Genomic DNA, 25,308 nt, shown 5'->3' on the forward strand with positions numbered 1-25,308 from the left:
GGGGCGCGAACCCGGTTCCCCTGCATCGGCAGGCGGACTCTCCACCGCTGCGCCACCAGGGAAGCCCTTCCTCACTTTTTAACGGAGACGTTACCTGAAGAAAATCACACAAGCTAAATGCTTCGAGTTATGTTTTATTTGGGAATTTACCGAGGACTATAGCCCGGGAGACAGCCTCTCAGATACTCTGAGGAAGTATTCCAGAGAGGTGAGGAGGGAACCAGGATAGGAGTTTTTGCTGGCGCGGGGGTGGGGGTGGGGGGAGGGGCAGGTAGCGGAGCATCAGAAGATGGCTACCAGTCACAAACACCAAACATCTCAAGTTACTGATTTTAGGGTTTTTCTGTGTATGGGAAGATGCAAGAGTCTGGGCTCTTTGAAATTCTTCCTCAGATGTGCATCTTAACTCTCTGGGACCAGTGTCCTGTTTTTCTCCATCCTGAATCCCGTCAGGGCGCCCCGTCAGGGCAGCTGCAGTGGCTGCTAGCTTGATGGCGGGCAACATTTTTCCGCCCTGCCTTGTGAAGATTAAGTTAATCGTAGGTGACTCAGCACTCTGCTTGGTCCTCAGTAAGGCATTCACCAAGTGATAACTAGTAACAAAATTCTGCTTCCATAGCCTTTCACACAAATGGGAAATTTCATAGCTGTGTTTCCCAAAGGAAAAGTTATTTAACACATGATCGCGAACGTCAAGGGTCACCCAGGACGCACGCGTTTGGATTGCCTTCAGGTACAGTTGTAGAGTTACATAGTGCAGGTTACTTTCAAAATCATGCAGATAAGGTGATCTGGTTCCGGTGAACTTTGGCCTGGATAATCTAAAACCCAGGGATGCGCCTCTGTATTTGGAAATAGGGTGATCACTTATGCAAACGACAGGAAAAAGTCACTTTTACATTTTGCATCATCAAGTGCTGTCCAGCCGCTCCGAAGGAAGGGGGGAGAAAATCATGTGCTGCTCTTAATTTTAACTGAGCAAACTAGGAGGACATGTGTAGTGTTATCGAATGACCTTTCTATTTTTTTTTCACACTTTCAAACGGATGGTGACAGTCTTAACTGTGGATGTGCTCATTATCCACTGGCCCACATACAGTTCACGCACGGCCAGACAGTCCCTTCTAGACTTCAAGTTGCTTTCCTTCCCTATGGAGATCACACCTCCTCCTTTCCAGGGCCTGCAGGGCCTTTTCCCTCCCCACCCTTCCTTGACCTCCCACGAAGCTTTTGCTATACCCCAGCCCACTTCTGGGCTGCCCTGCTCTTTCCTGCATCTACCGTATTGCATTATAATTATCTACGTGTGTCAGTCACCCTCGCGAGACTCAGTTCTTCCCTGAGCAGGCGTTTTCTCAGTCATTTTTGTGTCTGCAGGGTTTAAAGGCGGGCCGACTTACGCAAGATGCTTGGAAACGTTTTGCTGAATGAACAAAATGCTTGTTCTCTACATGTTTCTTAAATGTATTCTCCTAAGTGAATGGTACCCTGGTAACTCTATTTGGGTAGGAAACTATACTATATTTTTGGTACCGCAAACAGTGTTTATCTTCAGATAACTCTGTAGGCTTGCTGTTAATATCAGTTATCCTGGAAACACTTTCTAGGGTCAATTCAGCAGGTATTAAGTCGTTACTGTTTTATCCCCACATATACTATTAAAATATTTGTGAAGTGATCACCAAGATTTTTATTGACTTGAGTTCTTATGCGAATGATCTGTATTCAATTAATTGTGGGCGGTCACAAACCTAAAATGTGTGTAAGCAGTTCAGTTGAATAGACCTGTGGTATACTGGGCTTTTTTGTTTTTCTTCCCTTTGGCTGTTATTTACTAGATGCCTTGAAGTTAATTTCAGAGCTTGTTCCAGGATAGAGAGTGGGAATTATACCAGAATTCACATTCCTTGTTAGCTCCCTGCTTAAACTAACTTAAAAAGAACTAGTTCTGGGACTAGAGCTCCCTTGACGAAATTATTGGAATGTGAAATTTGAATTTAAGACTTTCTTGGAGACGTGAATGCATTTTGCTTGCCGATATTTAATTTTTTTTTTTCTTTCTTCTTAGTTTTAATTTTGATTGCTGTTACTACTGATATCTGAGCCAAAGTGGTGATGCTACCTGAGGGACATTTCTGCCACCCATAAGTCAACAGTTACACGGTAAGACTGTGTGCCTTTTACCCTTAAAGCCATTTAATTTCTATAACATTACAGTTTAGAATTTTAATTTGAAATAGAATAGGATAAAATATGTTAGTGTTTCAAAATATTAAAATATCAATATATTTTAATATATAAATATTATATATAATATTTTAGAGCTTTTGGTCCTAATCAACAGTGAGAGATTGAAAGAGAAAAACTATAATTTGATATATTCATTTCCTATTAATTTTTATATGAACAAGTATGGATATGCAGTTTTTGACTCATTAAACTGGGGTCTCCTTTCCCCCCCTATATATCTTGCCCATTTACCTTCTATTTCCTGAGGTTTAACCAGTTCGTTATTTTTTGGATCTTCTAAATAACGAGTGGGTATGAGAAGCCAAGGTGATAAAACTTAAACCTCCTCAGGTGTTACTGTAACTCACTCTGAAGTGAAGCGGTGATTCCAGCAGTGGCTCAAATGAGGTTTTGAATTATTTACGAGTTTAAATGACCTATATTTCTCTATCTTTGAGGAATGCCTCAAGAGTAACGAGGATGGTGGTCTAGGAAGGCAGGTCCTGCTTGGAACCTCACTTTCCTTCTGTACAAAATTCTGCTGTCTGTCTTGCCTGCTTTACAGAGTGAAAAAATCACTTGATGTTTGTGGAATTGTCCTTTTTTGCATTAAGGGTAGAGGGAGAATAACAAGTCTTGGTTCTGAGATTGTATTGAGAGAGAACGTATTACTCTTGATAACTGTGTGGGGGGCATGCCAGAAGCCTTGACCTCTAATCCTGCCTCACCTTGACTTTGGCCATAGCGCTACAGTAACTTCCTATCAAAAAACTGATGTTGATTCCATGTTACAGGTAATTTTCCAGGAATATGTCTGAATTCTTTGACCACAGCCGAATTAAGCTAGAAATCAGTATCAGATGTTTGGGAAATCACCAGATATATCACATTATAAAGATCCCATGGGTCAAAGAGGAAGTCACAAGGGAAATTAGAAAATATCTTGAATTGAATGAAAATGAAATATAACATATTAAGATTTATGGGATGTTCCTAAAGCAGTACTTCAAAGGGAAATTTATAGTGTTAAAGGCTTATATGAGAAAACAGAAGTTTTGAAACAATAATATAAACTTGTACTTTATCAGCTCAGTGCTTTATGTCCACCTAGAGGGTGGGATAGGGAGGGTTAGAGGGAGATGCAAGAGGGAGGAGATATGGGGACATATGTATATGTATAGCTGACTCACTTTGTTATAAAGCAGAAACTAACACACCATTGTAAAGCAATTATACTCCAATAAAGATGTTAAAAAAAAGATATCAGAAGGCAGGGAACTATATTCAATATTCTGTAATAAGCCATAATGGAAAAGAATATTAAAAAGAATATATATATGTATAACTGAATCACTTTGCTGTACAGCAGAAATTAACACAACATTGTAAATCAACTATACTTCAATAAAATAAATTTAAAAAAAAAGAAACTAGAAGGCAAAGAGCAAATTAAACCCAGAACAAGCAGAGGAAGAAAATAATAAAGATAAGGGCAGAAAACAATGAAATAAAAAACAGGAAAAAAAAATAGGAAAAAAATCAGTGAAACCAAAAGCTGTTTCTTTGATGAGATCAATAAAAGTGACAAACCTGTAGTCATACTGATCAGGAAAAAGAGAGAGGAAGAGAGAAGAGGCAAAAATTTCTAATATCAGAGAAGAGAGACCATCAATATAGATCCTACAGATATTAATAGGAAGATAAGGAAATATTATGAGCCACTTAATGCATATGATAACTTAGATAAATGGACAGATTCCATCAAAGATACAACCTACCAAACCGCACTCAAGGAGAAATGGATAGGGACTTCCCTGGCTGTCCAGTGGTTAAGAACTTCGCCTTCCAATGTAGGGGGGTGCGGGTTTGATCCTGGTTGGAGAGCTAAGATATCCCATATGCCTCGCAACCAAAAGGCCAAGACATAAAACAGAAGCAATATTGTAACAAATTCAATGAAGACTTTAAAAATGGTCCGCATCAGGGGCTTCCCTGGTGGCGCAGTGGTTGCGCGTCCGCCTGCCGATGCAGGGGAACCGGGTTCGCGCCCCGGTCCGGGAGGATCCCGCATGCCGCGGAGCGGCTGGGCCCGTGAGCCATGGCCGCTGCGCCTGCGCGTCCGGAGCCTGTGCTCCGCGACGGGAGAGGCCACAGCAGTGAGAGGCCCGCGTACCACACACACACACAAAAAAAGGTCTGCATCAAAAAAATCTTAAAAAAGAAATGGGTAACTTGTATAGCTCTTTATTAAAGAAATTGAATTTGTAGTTAAAAATTGTCCCCAAAAGGGGGCTTCCCTGGTGGCGCAGTGGTTGCGCGTCCGCCTGCTGATGCAGGGGAACCGGGTTCGCGCCCCGGTCTGGGAGGATCCCACATGCCGCGGAGCGGCTGGGCCCGTGAGCCATGGCCGCTGAGCCTGCGCGTCCGGAGCCTGTGCTCCGCAACGGGAGAGGCCACAACAGAGGGAGGCCCGCATACCACAAAAAAAAAAAAATTGTCCCCAAAAGAAAGCTCTAAGCCCACCTGGTCTCATTGGTGAACTCTGCCAACCTATTAAGAAAGAAATAATACCATTTATATACAAACCCTTCAGAAAACAGAAGGGAAGGAACACTATTTTATGAGGTCAGTATTACTCTGGTACAAAAAACAGATATTTCTCCACAAAATATTAACAAATTAAATAGTTTATATAAAAAGGGTAATATATCATGCCAAAGGACCATTTATTCCAGAAATGCAGGAATAATTCACAATATCAACAAACTAAACAACAGAATTTTTAAAACCCCTATGATCAACTCAATAGATGTAGAAAAAGCATTTAACAATATTCATCATCCAGTCATGATTAAAAACTCAGAAAACTAAGAATAGAAGGAAACTCTCAAAAAAGTTGGAGTAGAAGGGAGCTTCCTGAACTTGATAAAAGCTATCTATGAAGAACCTACAGCTGATATTACAATTACTGGTGAAAGACTGAATGCTTTTGCCTAACATTAGGAGCAAGGCAAGGATAGTCACTCAACGTTCCTATTCAGAATTGTCCCAGTCATGCAATAAAGCAGGAAAAAGAAATAAAAGGCATATGGATAGGGAAAGAAGCAAAAGCAAATTTAGAACTCCCCTAGCAAGGGCCTGAGAAATGTGGGTTTAGCCTGCCAGCCTCTGTGATATAGAAGGGGAAACAGGAGTGGGGAACAGCTGCTGAATGCCAGCACATAAAATCTACTACATTTTGGTTTCTGTGGTCATGATCTGAAAATCATAAAAGCAAGGCAACATTTATATCACTTGTGGGTTTAAATTACTGTGTTCTTTAAAGTTTAAAGTCAGCATAATCTATTGTGAGAGTCTTATTTCAGCATTTTCTTCTTTCCGTTACTATAACTGGAAAGCCACGTGTGGTATTTAAAAGTTACGCATTGGTTTAAACTTCATTAAATAGCTTTTATTTTTTAATTTAAAGAGAAAGCCTATCTGAAACAATATTAAGATGTCCTCTAAAATTTTGTGAGGGCAAACAACATTATTTGTTAAATCTGTTACAACTCTCACTTAACTTTGGAGGAGTTAACAGTTGTTTTGTATGCTTTTGCTGTCACACTTAGAATATACTGATGTGTTTTGTATAATAATGTAAGACACATATTGTGCCTTTTAATTGCTGCCATGTGATTTCCAAGTACTTGCTTATTTCTATGGTGGTTGACAGTGTGGAACTGAGGAGATCTTGAGTCCTGGTCCCAGTTGTCTGGGAGAATTATATGACAGGACAGGACAGGACAGCATCTCTGGGTGGTTTTACTGGAATCATTTCTAAGTCTCTTGCAATGAAATTGTTTTTCAGCCTAAGTAGAATACTTACAAATATTAAACAAATTTAATAATTGTGTGCATTTCATTACATGTTACCGGCCCTGTCACTTGGTGCTAAGTACTTGGTATGGCACAGAGGTGTAGTAGGAGGAGTGTACATTTAGAAGTTATGGAAGATCTTGGGTTCAAATGCTAAAAACATAGAGGCTTAATTAAGCTTTTGAGCAAAATCCACGTAAATCCTTGATCCTCATTTGCCTTATCTGTGAAAGGAGGATAATAATCTTGATAAGCTGCTGGAAACATTGAAAATATTCCTTAGAGCATCTGAGAGACCATGGACCCTCAGATGGTGATGCTGGTAGAGGGTCTTAGTTGCAGAAACATCCTAAGACTTTGGCACCCACCAGAACTGGTTTTGAGTTTAAGTTCTATACTTACGAGTCATGTCACTTTGGATAAGTTAATTTTTGAGCCCTGAGTTCTTTATCTGTTAAGCGAGGGCAGTGCCAACCCATAAGGTTGTAGTGGGGTGTAAGTGACATAACGTATATAATAAAATGCTTAGGTATGTAAAATGTTCCCATTTATCACCTTTAACGGGTTTACCATCGTTAGCTTTATGATTTTATTTCTTTGGTTGATTTTCTGTAAAGTGAACTAGAAACCCCAAATGACCACAGTTCACCTGTTGGACTATGTTGAGAAGAATGAAGCTGACAGGATGCCAGGCTTGATGTTTTGAGACCAAGTGTTGCAAATTTTAGATATTTTATTAGTATTTCTCTGGTACTTTCCTAGTGCAAACAATTGGGAGTGGTTAGCTAAAGTAACCATTCAGTTTATCTTAACTGTCTTTCATGAACACAGCTTCTAGTTGCCAAAAATATTGCCATCAGGATGCTTTTGGTTTCTAAAAATACAGACTCAAGATTTGTAGCATGTCTGCTAGGGAACAGTTGGTAGGTTCTACAGCTTTACTGCTATTTTGACCTTATTTTAGGATGTCATTCGTATGAATTGCCAACGTTTGGCTATTTTTGACCAACAAAAGTGGTAATTCCATATGCTTCAAGTTGATATTTCAGGCTATGCTGATAGTGTTTTCTTTACACACTTGGTAAATGATCTAATTTTGTATCTTATAATTTGTTGTTTTCCTCTAGGAGCTTAAATTTATTTTTAATGCATTTTGGATTTTCTTCATTAATTTGTTTGGTGAACGTTATTCTCAAGTAATTGTTGCAAAAGAGTAGGGCAAAGAAAAACGAGTGCTACATCTTTTTTAACAAAAAGAGGAGATGCTGCCTAATCGTTGAGAAGACTTTCAATTTATGGTCAAGTAAATAATTAGAAACAAAAACTAGAGGCTTTTGAGAATTAAACCTTGAGGTCATAGGTCATACAGGTAGAGTCCGAGTCCCTGAAAATTCTTTGAGATCAGTTCACCCTCACAAGTGCTAAAGCACTCTGGATGGTTTTAGCTTCTGAGGGTTTATTCATGTGTTTCATGTTATGAAAATAATGCAGTGTTCACTCAGTTTAATGTTGTGTTTATAAAGTGTCCATAGGTCACATGTTTATTGTACTTTGAATAAGAAGCTAACAATTTTAGTTTTATTTAAAAGGGCATTCATGTAACAGATACTTAGTGTGGATCATAAATAGTGATGATATAATGCGGTGAGCAGCTTATGAGCCTTTCCTATGCATCACAGAGTGATCACAGCCTGACTGCGGTGCTGATAAACGATTCTTCCCCTTCTTGTCCAACTAAAGGGAAAAGGGAGGTACAGAGTTAGTTTTTTAATGTGTCAGGTAAGCACTGATTCCTTCACGGGGGTAGTATCTGGGGTTTGGGATCCACTTTACGCTGTTCGTGGCCTGGGTGTGCCATCTCATCGGAGGTCTCATCGGAGCCCTCGGAGGGGAGCAGGCAGGTGTTGCTTCCGTCTTGTGGGTGAGGACTGGCGTGTAGTGGGATTGAGATCCTGAAGAACTTGGATTCTGCTTGCTGGTCTGGCTTGTTCGGCTGCTGTGCCAGGGTCAGGCCCCTTTCAGGATGGCTGTCTGTGCTCCCTGTTTCCACTGCCCGCTCCCTGACTGTGGAGCGGGGACACATCCACTCTGGAGGATGGAACTCTGTAGGAGGAAAGCTCTTCCTAGGAAGTGAGTTAGCATCTGTTTGCTGTGTTCATCGAGCCGTTAACTGTGGCGCCTGCCGAGTTGCTAAATTTATCTTTTTCTGCTTTTTTCTGTCGTGGTCTTTTGTCCGGTGTCGGTGGCTCACAGTAATGCTTTCTACCTGACCGTCGCGTCAAAACCTAAATATGAAATAAATTTCCAGGCATCTCCCAATTTGTGTTCTGCTCTTATCTCTTATCCAACCCCACGGATCCAGTTTTAAAAGCTTTATTGAGGCGTAACTGACCAACAGTAAATGATGCATATTTGAAAGGTGCAGTCCGGTGACTTCTGACCTGTGCACACAGCCGTGAGCACGCACGCCGTCGCCCATGGAAGGTTCCTCCGGCCTTTGTCACCCTCCCCCCGTCTCTCCCTCACCTCCAGGCAACCACGGATCTGCTCTCTGTCGTGAGATTGGTTTGCGCTTCCAGAATGTTACTGTAAAGGAAAAGCAGTCCTCTGTGTGTCTCCTGCTTCTTCACTCTGACGCCAGACGTGTGGTGTCCCCATGGCAAGCAGTTTGGTGACACCGGCCAGGTGGCTTGCAGCTGAACTCAGTTCTGACTTTTATCTGGTGGAGAGAGCACCCATCCCACAGGTGAAGGGTCTGTCCCACAAGATCCCCCCACCCCCGCCCAAGCCCCCCACCTTCCTTTGTTACCTGCACTTCTGGCCGACTGGCTGTAAATCCAAGGTTCCCATGACCGCTGTCTGAGCTTGATGGTACACAGAACTCAGGAAACCAGTTTACCCACTAGCAGGATGATGAGGCTGTTCGGAAGGACCTTCAAGGATGTGAATGAGCAGCTCGATGATGAGACACAGAGGGTGAGGTCTGGCAGGCCCCGAGCCCCTGGAGTTTCTGTCCCCGTGAGTTTGGGGTGCACCACCCTTCTGGCATGTGGATGCATCCGGTTCACCAGCCTAGAAGCTCTTGAACCCCATCCTTCTGGGGGGTTTATGGAGGCTTTGTGACAGGCACGATTCGTTAGATCATTGGCAGTGGGTGGCTGAACTTGGCCTCCAGCCCCTCTCCTTTCCCCAGAGGTCACGGGGTGGGACTGAAAATTCCAACCTTCTTATCACTGGGTTGGTTCCCCTGGCAGCCAGCCCCCATCCTTAGGGAAGGTCCAGAAGTCACTTCATTAACATACGCAAGTGTGGTTCAAAGGGGTTGGTTTGTTTCAAAAGACTCCTTTATAGCTCTTATCACTGAGGAAATTCCAAGAGTTTTAGGAGCTCTGTGCCATTAATGGTGATGAAGACCAAATACGTATTTGTTACTATAAATCACAGTATCGTAGTTACATAGAAGGAACCATACAGTGTGTACTCTTTTTTGTCTGGCCTTTGTTCAGCATAACCATCCGAGATTCATCCTTGTTGTTTCCCATATCAGTAATTCATTCCACGTTGTTGCTAAGAAGTGCAGTTTGTTTATCCACTCACCTGTTGATGGGTTTTGGGGTCGTTTCTATTTTGGGGTTGTTTTTGGCTTTTGCAAATCAAGCTGTATGAACATTCATGTACAGGTCTTTGTGTGGGCATGTGCTTTTTTTTCTTTTTTAATTAATTTATTTATTTGGTTGTGCTGGGTCTTAGTTGCGGCAGGCGGGCTCCTTAGTTGCGGCATGCCTGTGGGATCTAGTTCCCTGACCAGGGGTCAAACCCAGGCCCCCTGCATGGGGAGCTCCGAGTCTTAACCACTGTACCACCAGGGAAGTCCCTGGGCATATGCTTTTATTTCTTCTGCATAAATTCCCAGGAGTGGAATGGTTCCTAGGGTCATTCTGATAAGTGTGCGTTTAACTTTTTAAGAAACTGCCTAACTGTTTTCCAAAGTGATTGGGTTGTTTTACATTCCCTTCAGCAGAGAGTTCCGGTTTCTCTACATTCTTACCGACGTTTGGTGTGGTCAGTGGTTTTGCCTTCAGCCATTCTAATAGGTGTGCAGTGCTATCTCCTTGTGGTTTTAATTTTCATCTCCTTCATGGTTAATGACTGATGGTGGTAAATGTCCTTGAGGTTCTTATTTGCCATCTGTCTGTCTTCTGTGAAGTGTCTGTTCATATATTTTGCTCATGTTTTTAATTGGATAGTTTTGTTATTGAGTTTTGAGAGTTCTTTGTATGTTTTGCATATAAGACCTTCATTCAATAAGTGATTTGCACTTTCATCCATTTTATTAGCAATTTTCCCCCCTTTACTCTAGAATGAAGCTTTTAGGAGTGACTGGGATTACTTTACAGTCTAGATCTCCCATGTCCCATTTATCTTTAAAAAAAGTTTATTTTATTTAAGTAGCTGGTTTTGTCTGGCTGGTCAAAACAGGGAAGGAAAGCAGTTCCTGGTAAAAGCATCTCTGAGGTTCCTGGATTTGTAACATGAATCAGAATAAATTTTTATGTGCAACAGAGAAATAGAAAAAAGGTGTAGGCTCAAATATAAAGTATATTCTGCAGTCCCAAATGTACTGAGCGTCTGATTATATGGATACCAAGACACTATAAAATGACTTAGAAATAAAATACGAATATATTTTAAAGCGTTTTACATCTAAAAGGAATTTAGTAATTTGATGAAAAATTAATCAAAAGTCAATCAAAGAAAGAAAGAGAAAATTTTATTCAAGCCATCCTGAACATTATAACCCAGGAGGCAGTCTTTTAGAAATCTCTGAAGACTCTGCTCATTGGAGGTCAAAGCACACGTTATATAAGTTTTTGAGACAAGGAGTCATACATCAAAGGAACATATTGACAGTTTGTGAGCCCAACAAGGCGAGTAGTGGGTCATGCTGACCCCTTGCAGGATTGAGAAAGGAATGTTATTCCTAAGTCATTGCCTCACTGGCACCAGTAGGAAGTTGCTTTTTTTTGGGTGAGCAGGCATTCCTGTGTCTTTAAGGGGATCCAGTTAATATAACGTGTGATACAGGTGCAAAGTGCACACTAAAGGGGGAGGGTAGTGGCTCAAATGGCAGAGAAAATTTTATGTTTAAACATTTTCTTGTTCTGCCTTAAAAATAAGTCTGTTTCATCACTTTAAATTAAAAAAAAAACAACAATCCAAACTAAAGAAGGACATAACAGAGCTTTAAAGTCAATTTAAATATAGATACCCAGATAACTGGTGGAAGGTTCTAGAAGAGAAGCTTTCTTTTTTTTTTTTTTCTGCGGTACGCGGGCCTCTCACTGTTCTGGCCTCTCCCGTCGCGGAGCACAGGCTCCGGACGCGCAGGCTCAGCGGCCATGGCTCACGGGCCCAGCCGCTCCGTGGCACGTGGGATCTTCCCGGACCGGGGCATGAACCTGCGTCCCCTGCATCGGCAGGCGGACTCTCAACCACTGCGCCACCAGGGAAGCCCTAGAAGAGAGGCTTTCTTGAGCCCCATGACCACCCCCCTGATGCCCAGGAGAGGAGGGTGGGGCAGAGACCATGGGTTGTTCTTCACTTACTGGATGCTCTTCACCACTTGCTTCTCCATATCCCACTCGTGGTAGGTTATTTTCTTCACTTTTTCTGGCCTTGATGTTTCTTTCTACAGCACACAAACAACAAGACAGGAGGAGCCAGTGGTGAACACGCTGGTGCAGAGGAATCTCAGCCTCAACCTCTACTCTCTGCCTTTTCAGTTAGAACCAGATGTTAGCGTCCACCTGAAAAAATGTCCAGGTGATGTTTTGTAGCCCATAAAAGACAAGCGACCATTTCTTATCTCTGAGCGTCCTCCAAAAATAAGCACTTGACAGGGGTTTCATATCACTATGTTATTCCATAGACAAAAATCTGCTTTTTCCCCCTGGGATACTTATTATTTACTTGTTGAGGCTGTTGAGCAAAGACGAGGTGATACTTGCTGACCCTCGGAAACGAACTGCATTCCTCCAGTGCCTGATGTTTCCCGAGTAGCCTCCGCGTGCCAAGCCTGCGCTGCAGGGTCGGTGAAGCGCTGTGACCTCCCCACCCCCCAGTGAAGTCTTCCCAGTTGTGTTTTAATTTCCCAGGTATGAGAAATACCTTAAACTAGTGCTTGTCACCCTGGATTGTAACTTTATTGATATGCCTGCCTCTCACTGAACCATTACTTCCTCGAGGAAAGGGATTTTGTCTTATTTTTGATGTTTATTCTTTGTATTTCCATTGGCTAAAGTATAATAAAAATGCACGAGGTGTTTGGAGCACAGGTGAATCCAATATGGATATTTCCGGAAGCCAGCTGAGTAACTGGAAGGAAAGAAAGCATGTCAGAGCTCGGGGGCCCTGTGAGTGAGAGCAAATCTGTTTTTTCGGAGGAGGAAACTGAGGCCCGCCTTGGTTAAGAAACCTGCACAGGGTCGCGCAGTGCTAGTGGCAGAACTGGGCCTGGAACCCAGGTCCTCCAGTTCCTCTGCGCCTTTCTGTCCCTCATCATGCAGAAGCCTACAGACCATGTTCTAGAAACAAAGCCTAGACATTTATCCCAGTGGAACACGACTGTTATGCTTCTGCAGTCTTTCCCCCGCTTCGCCCCCCGACTTCATCACGGCTTTCCTCTGAAGCTTACGTAAAAGAGGTGAGGCAGTGTCGCTCTAGAAGATCACAGAACAGGGTGGGCGTTGAGGAAGCCCAGGCTCCTCCTCTGGCTGCGGGAGTGTGACGGCGTTGGGGGTATCTTCCGGGGAATGTCAGCAGGCAGGCGGGGTCCCGTAAAGCCAGGGAGGGGCAGACACGGTCCTTGCCCCGCACGGTAAAAGGGGCACAGCGGGAAATATGGTGGGGTCAGAGGACCGGCTCTGTGTGGGTGCAGGGATGGGGCCACGTGTGCTGGGATCACGTTTTTTCTGAGGACACAACTCCTACATACAAGTCAATGTGATTAAACATCCAGACGTGTGCAGTAGGCACACGTGTAGTCTGCTGTGTGCAGGAGAGTCTGGGCGTGTGATTTCCTCTGCTTCGTGCTGCGCTGTACCTGCCAGGCATGTGGCAGTCAGAGCAGAGGTTACCAGCACGTCGGGAGCAGAAAAGAAAGGACCGTTAACACCGTCGGGTCCTATGAGCTGTGCGTGTTCTCCAGACTCAGGAAGTCTTTATGGCTGCAGGGTGGAGACAGGAATCCATCACAGTTTTGTCAGTTTTGTACCCTCACCCAGGGCCATCAGTAATACAGTTTTAAATATGTAATAAGGACTTAGTGCAGTTCCTTTAAGTTACACTCTACCTCCAATCAACCCCTTCTACAATCGCAGTATAAACTGGGGAATGATCACAATCGTGGGTTTCTGGGCCGTAAAACAAATCTCAGCAAATTTAAGGGAGTTAAAATCAGACACAGCATGTCCTCTGAACACAATGAAATTAAACTGAAAGCCACCAGCAGCAGGATATCTGGAAAAATCCACTCATTGTGTTTGTATTTCTAAGTCGACTCTTAACCCAAAAGAGATCTTCCAGATGGTTCACATGGACAGGAAAGGCTGTGGAAAGGGACATTTTGAGAACTTCATACTATTTTAAACATCTGTGGAATTGCTTCTATAATTTTTTTTAAGAAAAAAAAAAGCATTCCAATTAATCATGCTGTAGGAAAACTGAAGAGTTTCAGTATATGGAATTTTAAAAAGAGGTTAAATAAGTTATTGGAAGATAGGAAAGTTTGAGTGAAAGTAGAAAGCACATTGATATGATTCTGAAATTCTTTAATCCTTTGACTTTAATTTGAAGAGTACTACTTGGAGAAGTTAAATGCCAGTTTGCAGACATTTAGTTGCATAATGAGTAAAATTACAGGAAAAATTCAGGTTTAGGTTAATTGTACAATAAGCGAAATTAGATGGGAAATATTAAGTGTCTTATTTTAGTAATGAATGTGATATTAATATTAAAGTAATAAGATCATTAGTATCTTACATTTTGTTGCCCAGCGCACATTTTCACGTGAGCCTCCATACAGCCTGTAAGGAAGCCACGGAAGGTGTAATTAGTACACACTGACTCGGGGTTATTTTGAAAAGGTGACACAAAAATCAGAGTCTAATGTCCACTTATACTATTCTGTGTCCTTATGGGATCCCACCTGCAAAAGTTTGACGGGGGATGTGCCTGTGTGAAGAGGAGAGGAGGCTGGAAGAGCCATCCTGCGTGATGCACGTCCGACCCCGGGGTGGGGGGGATGGGAGAAGGTTCCGTCCTGGTTGGCTGAGGTCTGCAGGAGCCTGGGCAGAGCCACCGTCGCTGTCTGGTCTTTGCTGGTTCCTCTCAGCCGTCCCGTTCTCATTTCTTGCTGCTGACTGACCGTCAGCTTCCCTCTCAAGTGGTGAAGAGTTCTCCATCTCTGCTGCTCCAAAGAGCAGCAACTAATCTGGACATCGTGGTCCCACTTCCAGGTTCCTGGGGAGGGACCCTGGCCTGGTTTCGGTCATGCCTGGAATCTAGTTCACAGTTGCGTGTGTCTGTAAACTGAGACATTTCCCAGAAAAGTTGGACAAACTGCAGGCTTAACAGTAAACCTATGCCACCTCGAATAGTCCTTAAGCATTTGATTATTAGCAGTGTTAGATTTTTTTCTTAGCGCGTAGGGTGGCTGTGAAGAACGGTTGAGATGTTCCAGGGATGGGATGGGGAAGCACGTGGAAGTTGTCTGCTGGTGACTGGTTGGATTCGCTCATTACATGTCTGTTTCTGTAATTGCAAAGCGTTTTCAAGAGAATCGATTGACTCAACATTTTCTCCTTTACGTCTTCCTTTCTCTTCAGTTTATTCAAAACTGGATTTGTGTCAGACAAAGGCTGTCTGGGAAAAAAATGCATCTGTTAGAGTACTTCACACTGACAGGAAAGCCACAGAAGTCATTGCTGGGTGATTAGAACTTTCAAAAGGATCTGTGAAATGCAACCCTCCTTCTAAAATTATACAGACGGCAGCATGTCCTCTCTCTCTGTTGTCTTGTGTATTTAGACAGGTGTGGGAACCCCACATCTAGGTGTAATGAGAGTGAGAAGTGAAGGCTGGGATTAATTAGAGCTGAGACACTGAACAACAATAGGCCGGGTGCCCAGGGAGGGGCAGATAGACATACGTGTGTGTATGTATGTGGGCACGAGGTCAGCAGGCGTCATTGCGATGCTCAGCCGCGGTGTGGGCCGTGAAGGGCTTTGTGGGGAACAGAGTCGATAGACTCAGCCCCGGAATCTGGGCCATTTACAGTCTGCCCTGGCGGGAGAGACGCCGTCCGTGCTGGCCCAGTGCAGGCACGCCGGCTCTGCGGGGTGCTTGGGATAGTAAGTGGGGAGCTGTGTGAGCGTCTGACACGCAGCCTCTTCTGAATCCTTCTCAGACCTCTCACTGTTTAGAATATGGTGTATTAATAGGAAACACGAGGTATAGTGAAGCCGGTGGATCCAGAGACAACTGCCACTGACAAGAGAGTTAGTCCTTCCCAGCTCCCGGGGCGGGGGGCACACGGGGAAGCACCAGGGCCGTCGGGAGGGAGAGGGAATGGGGGGTGGGGATCTGGGGGAAGGAGCCTGTAGTGTGGGTTTTCACGGAGGCACGGGTGAGCGGGCTTAGAAGCAGCTCATCTGAATAATCTCAGGGGCTCCGGGGTGTGAGGTCACCCCTGGTGTCTGGCGCCTGGGTGCTTAGGGCAGGTGGAAGGCGGCCTGCTGAGGGCAGTGGAGGTGGTGGCGAGGGCCCTGCACCGGTGGGTTTGATGGGAAAGGCAAGTTCAGGATTTGGCCAGTCCCGGGAGGGGCAGCCCCTGCAGGCTGAGCGTGGGCTCAGGTGTCGAAGCATCCGAATCCAGAAAAGACAAGACGTGGTTAATGCCCTTGTAGAGACTTAAGCTTTTCTCTGTTGTGCCCTGATAGCATCACAGGCGAGTCTTTGGGGGGACACCTTCAGCACGTCTGTCAGGGACACACGGAGCCTCCAGGCAGCTCACCGATGCCAGAGGGGGTGTCTCAAGCGTAAACGTGAAGGACTTCAGCGGGGGCGGGGCGGCAGGGCAGGGGGAGGCTCCGAAAAGGCTGGTGGGAAACGGCGGTGTTAGCTCCGGATAGGCCAGGACGACGACGTGATGGCTCATCTGACATCTGACGTCGGAGAGCCACCCAGTCAGGGAAGGAGGGGCGGGTGTTGACCGCTTGGCCTGCTTTGGACGTGCAGGTGGGACGGCTGCGGGGTGCGTGTATAATTAGGATTTTGTGTATCTGAACGACGGTGGATCCAAAGAAATATGGGTGGTGGGCCGGGGGGGTGTCAGACTGGCAAGTTTTGGGGCTGTCAGAGGTCGAAAAATATGGGGAAAGAGGGACATTCCATCTTGAATAAATACAAATGGACGTGATATACACAGTCAGCGCTCGGCTCCGAACTCATGTTTATCCCAAGGCCTTGTTCAGCCCTCTCGTGAGAACTTATTCGAGAGCTGGTTCACGTGTGGGCCGTTCTCGCTGAGCAGCGCTCTGAGCAGGCGCGTTCAGAGCCTCGTGGTCCCCTCCCCGTCCCTCGCTCACCTGCGTCTGTAGGAGCTGTGCCGCCCCCCCGCCCCCGCCCCGGCCCCGTAGTGCTCTCCGCCTCTTTGTGTTCGTTGTAGTTGTTGTTGCCTCATTTCCTTCTAGTTCTCGAGTCTCTGCTGATCGGTTTTCAGTATTTTTCTTTCCTATACTTTATGCTTTTATTAAGTTTGTTAATGATTTCTCTTTTTTTCCTTATGAGATTTTCTAGTTTATTATGACTAGTTACCAGCCTCTTGCTCTACTTGATTCTCCCAGGAAGAAATGACACCTCATAGTAAATCTTTTACACTTTTGACTAGAGACTAGTGTATCTAGAATTTTCATAGTTTAACACGCTTTCCTTGGATGTGTACCTCTTCTTTGACATCATTTTTTTTTTCTGGCACCCTGGGAAATTTTTAGTTTATTTTTATGCATAGAAAGATTCTCTCGTCACCGCCTGGTCCCTTTCTTATTCTTAATGATCATGAGATGTTTAAGGACGGGGTGGGAGACAGTGCCCATGGCTTCCTAATGTCAGCATATGTGTACTTGAAGAAAAACAGTTTTAGGAACGGATGTAGAAGTATGGCTGACATCACTGAGATGAACCGGACTCGAACAGTTCCTTTGGGTGCCCGACTTCCCCAAACTAGTCCCCCAAATAGGACTCAGATATTCTCCCGTCAGTGATGTGGCTTTGGGACACCCCAGTCTGACGCTCTGGATGGGGGTGAGGAATGGGATGGCCTTGGAAGGCCAGTGAGAGCATCACGAGGCCCGTCAAACCCACCCCGCCCAGTGGACGCCGCAGTGTCTGCCCGGAAGGAAGCCCAGCAGGTTTTCAGTTGAAAGGGTCAGGGGCTCCTCGTCACTTCTTCCAGTTTCTAGATAATTCCAGTCTCTTCTCCTTTGGTGCCTCTCAGTCTCCCACTTGAATTTATGAAGGTGTTAGACATCAGCACCGGGCCGGTATACAGTTGGCGCTCAGTGTTTGATGGATCCATGGCTGTTGAGATTACCGTGCAGTTCTACCCTCCTTTTTTTGTTGTTTGTTTTAGTTGAGGCACAGTTGTTTTACAGCGTTGTGTTAGTTTCTGCTGGACGGCAAAGTGAAGGAGAGTTCCCTGTGCTATACGGCAGGTTCTGATTAGTTATCTGTTTTCTACATAATAGCGTATATGTGTTCTTAGACATAGTTTTAATGTAAATATTGTTATCCGTCTTCTGTGGTTCAACCTTGTTTTCAACCAGTGAACTGTTCCTTTTTTATTGTTATAATCAGAGTAAGAATTAACATCATAACAACATATGAGATATAATAAAATTAATATAATCAGTCACATCGTTTGAGTGTCCCTATACGGCAGGCCCTGTTCTAAGTGGTTTATAAGGTAGTAACGCGTCAAGCCCTCACTCCGTGAGGTAGGTCCCGTTGCGATCCCCGTTTTGTGGGGAGGAAAGGAGGGCACGGGGGGGTGAAGTGATGTGCCACAGGCTGTGCGCCTGCGTTGGTGGATGAAGTAGTATTTGGGTTGGAAGATGTGGCCGGTGTGCTCAACCGGTGCCTTAATGGGCGAGAGGCAGAAGTAGTGACTGAAAACACTGGCCCGATGAGCAGAACTTTTCCTCTGCAGCTGCCCCCGACCTCCGCCCTCTGCTGGAGCCCTTGTGAGATCGCCCCGTCCACCCTTCTGATTTCAGGGCAGCGGTCACGTCCACAGGGAGGCTGCGCAGGGTCCCCCAGGGGGTTTCATGACCTGAGGCCACTGACCTGGGCGGTTGGACCGATGTCGCACCTCCACGGGGGGGAGGGTCCTTGTCTGTCACACTCACCGCTGGGTCCTCGTCACCTTGCACACTGCCCGGTGTCGGGTCAGTGCTCAGCAGGTGTTTATGGGATGCGTGAACAGAGGTGAAGGAGAAGGGAGGAAGGAAAGAGAGATTGACCTTGTGCCTCGCTACTTCCAGGATCTTGAGGTGAGCCGTTGTCCCAGTTGGGAATAAATTTAATTCAGGAACAGAACACCCAGCAGCAGTGACTTAAACAAGGTGTTATTTGTCTCATGTAACGAGAATTCCCGATTGAGGCCGCGGGGCCGGTTTCATTGCTCAGACGCCACCAGGCTCCTTGGCTTTCCTGGGTGGCTGCTCCTGTGAATTGGGCCTTATGGTCACCCTGTCAGGGTGACAGTGTGTCCCAGTCGTTGGGTTTTCTCCTGTTGTAGGGAGCAGTAGATGTGCTGCGTAAGTGGTAGGCTTGAAATTCTATATACCTCCTTAAACGAAAAGTTGAGATTTCATTGGATGTCCGATGTACTTTGGAGGAGAGAAGTGGACTGAAGTCCCCAGGATCATGGGGGAGGCTTTCCTGAGTGTCTGGTGACCCTTCGCCCAGGTAGGTGGGCTCCGTCCTGCTCCCTCCTTTGCAGCCCAGGTTCGGCCTTTCCCGTGCCCTAGTCTGCAAGCTCTGCCTATGGTTTGGGGCTGTTGTGTCCTTTGCTCTCTTAGCGCGTGTGGGCTTGTGCCTTTCCTCTCTCGTCGTTTCAGCGGCGTCGGGGGAAGGTGAAAATGCACGTATTCAGTCGCTCATGCTTAACTGGAAATCTTGCGTGCATCCCTTTTCTATAAAAGTAGGACTGTGCTGTCCATATAGCTTTGAAATCTATGGCATTCATGTAAGTAATTTGACATCTGTTGCATGTTGAGCCGATTCTCTCACATGGAAATGATAGGATAATGCAGATTCCTAGGAAAGAGTCAGTTTTCCAGAGAGTTGAAACTCCAGGCTTGTTAAAATGTGAATATGAGCTTTTAAAACTGTCTTTTTCATTTTCAGATTGGGAGCCATGCCTTTAGTGAAGAGGAACATCGAACCCCGGCACTTGTGCCGCGGAGCCCTGCCCGAGGGCATCCCCAGCGAACTCGAGTGTGTGACCAACAGCGCCCTGGCTGCCGTCATACGCCAGCTGAGCAGCCTGAGTGAGTGCCCTTGCCTCCTTTCTTCTGGTTACCAGCCACGTATTCATTTTAACGAATTTAGCAAATTGATTTCAATTCAATAGTTATGTGATTGTCCAGAGAAGAGGCTGCAGCTTTGAAGGAGAGAGCTTCCCTCCCCCCCACCCTCCCTCTTGAACTTCCCAGCGAGCAATCAGCTGTGGCCCCCTCACTGGTCTGCTGATCCCAGCTTCGCGTGGTGAAGTTAGCATTGACCAGTTCACAAGTTGCTAGGTGCCGCCAAATGTGTAGATTTAAAGTAGTGTTCACTTTTAAAAGCTTATTAAAAATGAGGATCAAATAATTGGCATTTTAAAAAACGTGAATTATGCATTAAACTTGGACAGGACTAAGTTTTTTTCAGTGTAACGAACTGAAAACTAGGTCACACCTGTGATGTGCCCGGCGTTAGAATAGAGGCTCAGTACGTGTTTGTTGATTGAATAATATTCCAAATGAATCAAAGAATCAAGCCCCAAGCTAGTGAGACTGGCTGGTTTTAATCTACTGAAGGTTAAAATGCGGGTATTGACTTCCAGATTGAGGTAAGCAGATGAGTTGATGGTTACACGTATGCAGTGCCATGTACACATTACATACACAGATTATAGAAATATAAGCAAACACAAGCGTAAGGAAGAGAGGACTTCCTGTTATTCTAATTTTGAACATTAATATGAACTACCCAAGAAATATGCCATTTCTTAAGCCTCAGGTATGCATGAAAATGCTTTTCCTTCCAAGCTTTTTGAAGCTGCAGTCTTTCTCCCTAACTTTTACGTTTACGTCATGATCTTGTTTTCTCACTTCGTCCCACGCCTTTTCGGTTTAGATGGTTCACACTGCATTTTGGATGACAGGTTTTCACAGTTAAATTTTCAGAACCTCTGTTAATAACGAGAAAATCCTCCATGAAATTTCACATCCTGGCCGCGTCAAGCAGGGGAGAGTGGTTTTTAAAAAAACTCAAGTGCTTTTATTTGTTTTGAAGAAGAAACACTATGGATGAGTTTTTTTTTTTCTTTAAAAGAATTGCAGTGCATCATTATTGATATATTTTTGATATATTATGTCTGTAATCATTGGCTAAACAAAAGTAATTTGGAAATTGCTTAAAATGTGCTTCAAAATAGATTTCTTCTGGAATCTGAACTAATCATAATTGATTTTTGGTAGTGGTTGTTGGTAAAATGTATAAATTCATATAATTACAGGAGGATACCTTGTAAATTATTGAAGGGTGAAAGTATTTCTGTGTGCGTTCATGTATCTCCATAAGAATGTTATTTTAGTCTCTCGTTTTCTTATGGCTGAAACGTCTGTTGGCATAAGGTCTAAGTGATGAAAACCACCATGAACTGTTAAGGTTTTAATAATCACACCATGTCTCGTGCACAGTGTTACGTCAGAGGTGCCCGCTTGGCCACAGTCTCTTCTAAGTGAAACTACCCGCAGGGTGCGTTCTGTTCTGTCGAGTCCGTGTGTAAGCAGAATGATCACGGCCCCTCTGAGGATGTCTGCGTCCGCACCCTGGGAACCCGCAGATGTGCCGTGTGACGGGGCAAGGGGACGATTAAGGCTGCTCGTCAGCTCACCTCGCGAGAAGGAGGTTGTCCTGGGCTGTCTGGTGGGCCCCGTGTAATCCCGGGGGTCCTTTAAGTGGGAGGAAGGAGTTGTCAGAGTGATAGGATGTGAGAAGGATCCATCAACCGTTGCTGGCTCCGAAGACGGGAGAAGAGGCCACGAGCCAAGGAGTGCAGGTGGCCTCTGTACGTTGCAAAAGGCCGGGACCTGGACTTTCCCCTGGGGCCTCCAGAGGGAACAGAGCTCTGCCAGCGCCTGGATTTCAGTCCAGTGGTAACATTTCACACGTCCGATCTCTAGAGCTGTAAGACAGTAATTTTGTGTTGTTTTAATCCACTGAAGTTGTGAAAATTTGTGACAGCAGCAGTAGGAAGCAGTGCACCACTGGGGCCGTGGTGACGTTTTGTACACACATCCTGCTCTAGCCTCATGAGTGGACCAGGCGTGGGCCCTGGCCTCAAGCACAGTCCACCCCAGTCAGCCTGCTGCAGCCCTGCTTCTCTGCTGGAGTCCCTGGCGGAGCTTGAACGGAAGATGCTAGGCATCCCTGCAGGGATTGTGATCGGGGTGACCTGCGAAGTCAGATGCTGCGTGTCTGGATCGAAAAGCCTGTCTGGGCCAGTCGTGTCCTGTCGGGAAGTTTGAACTAAGACACAGCGCGTGTGCTCGTTTATCGTGGAATCTACCGCCGGGGCGTCATCGCAGGCCTGCATTGTTGTTGCCGGGGGTGGAGGGAGGCTGCAAGGAGCTAGAGGAAGCCAGCGGGCGAAGAAAGGCAGGAGGGCGCGGGGAGAGAAACAGGCTCTGGGCACGAGCGAGGCCCTGGGCTGGCGAGGCAGGGGGGCTGCACTGATGGCCCTGTGCCCGGTCAAGGAGCCGCGTGGCCGGTTCATGGCTGACCCTCACAGGTGCCCAGGTGCCCCGTGCTCGCCGCCCAGGGAGGACGGGGGCGCGAGAGCCGAGGGTGCAACTCCAGAAAACGAGGATGGTTGCTAATTGGTGGTGGAGCAGCAAATTACTGATAACCAGTGATTTATTTATGCCTGTTTATTCACTCGGTGCTCCTCTAGGTGCAGCATACAGCAAATCAAGTCAACTGGGTCCCTACTTAGAAGTTACAGAAGCATGTATACTTGACGTCAATATGGTCATACAATAGGCAACATGCAATTATGACCTGCCATAAACTCTCACACATGATGAGTGACATCTACATTTTGGGTGAATCTTTAGTTTTTGTATGTTTTTTTCCCACTGAGTGGAAATATAGGAGATGAGAAAAGGTATATGCAAAAAAATTTTTATGATCTAAAATTGTTAAGGAAAATAAGAATTTAAAAGACTGTTTATAAATCAATAAAACAATGTTGTTTTCTTTTTTTTCCCTGGGCAAAAATAGATATTTAAAATTTTTATTGGAGTAGAGTTGCTTTACAATGCTGTGTTACTTTCTGCTGTACAGCAAAGTAAATCAGCCATACATATACATATATCCCCTCCTTTTAGATTTCCTTCCCACTTAGGTCACCACAGAGCACTGAGTAGAGTTTTTGTGTTGTTTTCTAATTTTCTAATCATTCATCAGTTATTTTTAAAGTGAAGTTTTAGGAAAGTATGAGTCTGTCATATTAAAATTCGTCTATTACTGAGGATTAATTTTCAAGATAAAGTCAAAACAGAGTCTATTTTTTTATTCCTTTGAGTTTCTGACCGACATTCAGTAGGATCCTGCCCACCCTGCCGCCAGGGCCTCCACCCCCAGATTAGGACAGGTGAGGTACAGTCGTCTGAACTTCCTATAAGTGATACAGAGGGAGGCTAGACTTTGTCTACAAATGCCATCTGGGGGGAATCCCAAGGGGAACTTCAGGGATTTGCCTTGACCCTGGAGTGGTCATACCTGCCTGAGCAGCAGCCTTGTCCTGGGAGACTTGTCCTCCTGCCGTAATCCAGAGTAACTAATTCTCTAGTGGGTCTAAGGAAGGAAGAACAGACCAAGGGACCAGAAGGAATTTCTTTGGTCTTTTCCAAAAAGGAAAGGGCTTCCCTGGTGGCGCAGTGGCTGAGAGTCTGCCTGCCGATGCAGGGGAACCGGGTTCGCGCCCCGGTCCGGGAAGATCCCACATGCCGCGGAGCGGCTGGGCCCGTGAGCCGTGGCCGCTGAGCCTGCGCGTCCGGAGCCTGTGCTCCGCAACGGGAGAGGTCACAGCAGTGAGATGCCCGCGTACTGCAAAAAAAAAAAAAAGCAAACAAAAAACAAACAAAAACCAAAAAGGAAGACTAGCAATTGAGAGCCCGATTCACCAGATCATTCTGATTCTCATCACATCTATGGGGGAACAGTTCAGGGTCATGAGGGTTTAAATAACTTTACATCAAACAAGAGAACCTGGTCCTGGTACCAGATAGGCCTTTGAAGCCCCAGTGACTCTACGCAACTGTGGGGAGATCTTTAGGTTTTTACCGGTTACAGTGCTCCCACTACATCCAAACTAGACACTTGACTTTAAAGGGCCAGAAATTTTGTCAGAATTACATATTTCCCAGGCTTTTCAGGGAATTGTTCTTTTCAGTGAAAAAATATTGCTTATTGGTATTGAGTATAAGAACAGTCATAGAAATGAAGAAGAGGAAATTTATAACTTGAACAGCCTTATAATTAGAGAATAAGTATCAAAAGCTTTCAAAGCTTTGTCCAATAAAATAAAAAATTAGTGTTTAGTAGTTTTCAGATTTTTTTCCTTTGAGTATTACTAACTTCTAATATGAGTGACGGTGTGGGGAGGGGCGTGGAAGGGAGAAGGAAAGCCACTTTTTAAAGTGGTTTTGGTTAATAGTGTGTTACATGGCCTGTTGGCCATCTGTATGTCTTTTATGGAAAAATGTCTGTTCAGGTCTTCTGCCCATTTTTTGATTGGGTTGGTTCTTTGTTTTGATATTGAGTTGTATGAGCTGTCTGTATATTGTGGATAATAATCCCTTGTCAGTCATACCAGAATATTTTCTCTCACTCCATAGATTGTCTCTTCATTTTGTCAGTGGTTTCTTTTGCTGTGCAAAAGCTTTTAAGTTTAATTAGGTCCCATTTGTTTATTTTTGCTTTTGTTTCTTTTGCCTTAGGAGACAGATTAAAAAAATTGCTGTGATTTATGTCAAAGAAAAAAAATTGCTGTGATTTATGTCAGAGAGTGTTCTGCCTGTGTTCTCTTCTAGGAGTTTTATGGTTTCACATCTTACAATTAGGTCTTTAATCCATTTTGAGTTTATTTTTGTATATGGTGTGAGGAAATGTTCTAATCTCATTCTTTTACATGCAGCTGTCCAGTTTTCCCAGCACCACTTGTTGAAGAGACTGTCTTCTCTGCATTGTATAGTCTTGCCTCCTTTGTTGTAGATTAACTGACCATAAGTGTGTGGGTTTATTTCTGGGTTGTTTATTCTGTTCCATTGATCTATGTGTTTATTTTTGTGCTGGTACCATGCAGTTTTGATTACTGTAGCTTTGTAGTATAGTCTGAAGTCTGGCAGGGTGATATATCCATCTTTGCTAATTATTAGAGAAATGCAAATCAAAACAATGAGATATCACCTCACACTTATCAGAATGACCATCATCAAAAAGTCTACAAATAACAAATATCAGTGAGGATATGTACACTGTTGGTGGGAATGTATCAATAAATTGGTGTGGGCTTCCCTGGTGGCGCAGTGGTTGCGCGTCCGCCTGCCGATGCGGGGGAACCGGGTTCGCGCCCCGGTCTGGGAGGATCCCGCGTGCCGCGGAGCGGCTGGGCCCGTGAGCCATGGCCGCTGGGCCTGCACGTCCACAAAAAAAAAAAAAAAAAAAAAAAAAAATTGGTGAATTCACTATGGAAAACAGTATGGAGGTTCCTCAAAAAACTAAAAGTAGAACTACCATATGACCCAGCACTTCCACTCCTGGGTTTATATCCAGAGGAAATGAAAACACTAACTTGAAAACATAGATGCACCCCAGTGTTCATAGCAG

General features: G+C 44.8%; 1 protein-coding gene across 3 annotated transcripts in view; it reads left to right on the forward strand.

Moving 5' to 3' along the window:
* The window catches only part of WASF3 (WASP family member 3), a 94,149-nt gene that overhangs the window by 35,318 nt on the left and 33,523 nt on the right, over positions 1-25,308 (forward strand). For 2 of the 3 annotated variants that reach the window (XM_024125998.3, XM_028497395.2), the window contains exons 2-3: positions 2,069-2,163; positions 19,555-19,697. In XM_024125998.3, the coding sequence (XP_023981766.1) occupies positions 19,565-19,697 (133 nt within the window). In that variant the 5' untranslated portion in view covers positions 2,069-2,163; positions 19,555-19,564. The remainder of the gene's footprint in view (positions 1-2,068; positions 2,164-19,554; positions 19,698-25,308) is intronic. The other variant, XM_055089349.1, reaches the window with a different exon arrangement.

The sequence above is a fragment of the Physeter macrocephalus genome, chromosome 13 (assembly GCF_002837175.3).
Source record: "Physeter macrocephalus isolate SW-GA chromosome 13, ASM283717v5, whole genome shotgun sequence".
Taxonomy (NCBI): domain Eukaryota; kingdom Metazoa; phylum Chordata; class Mammalia; order Artiodactyla; family Physeteridae; genus Physeter; species Physeter macrocephalus.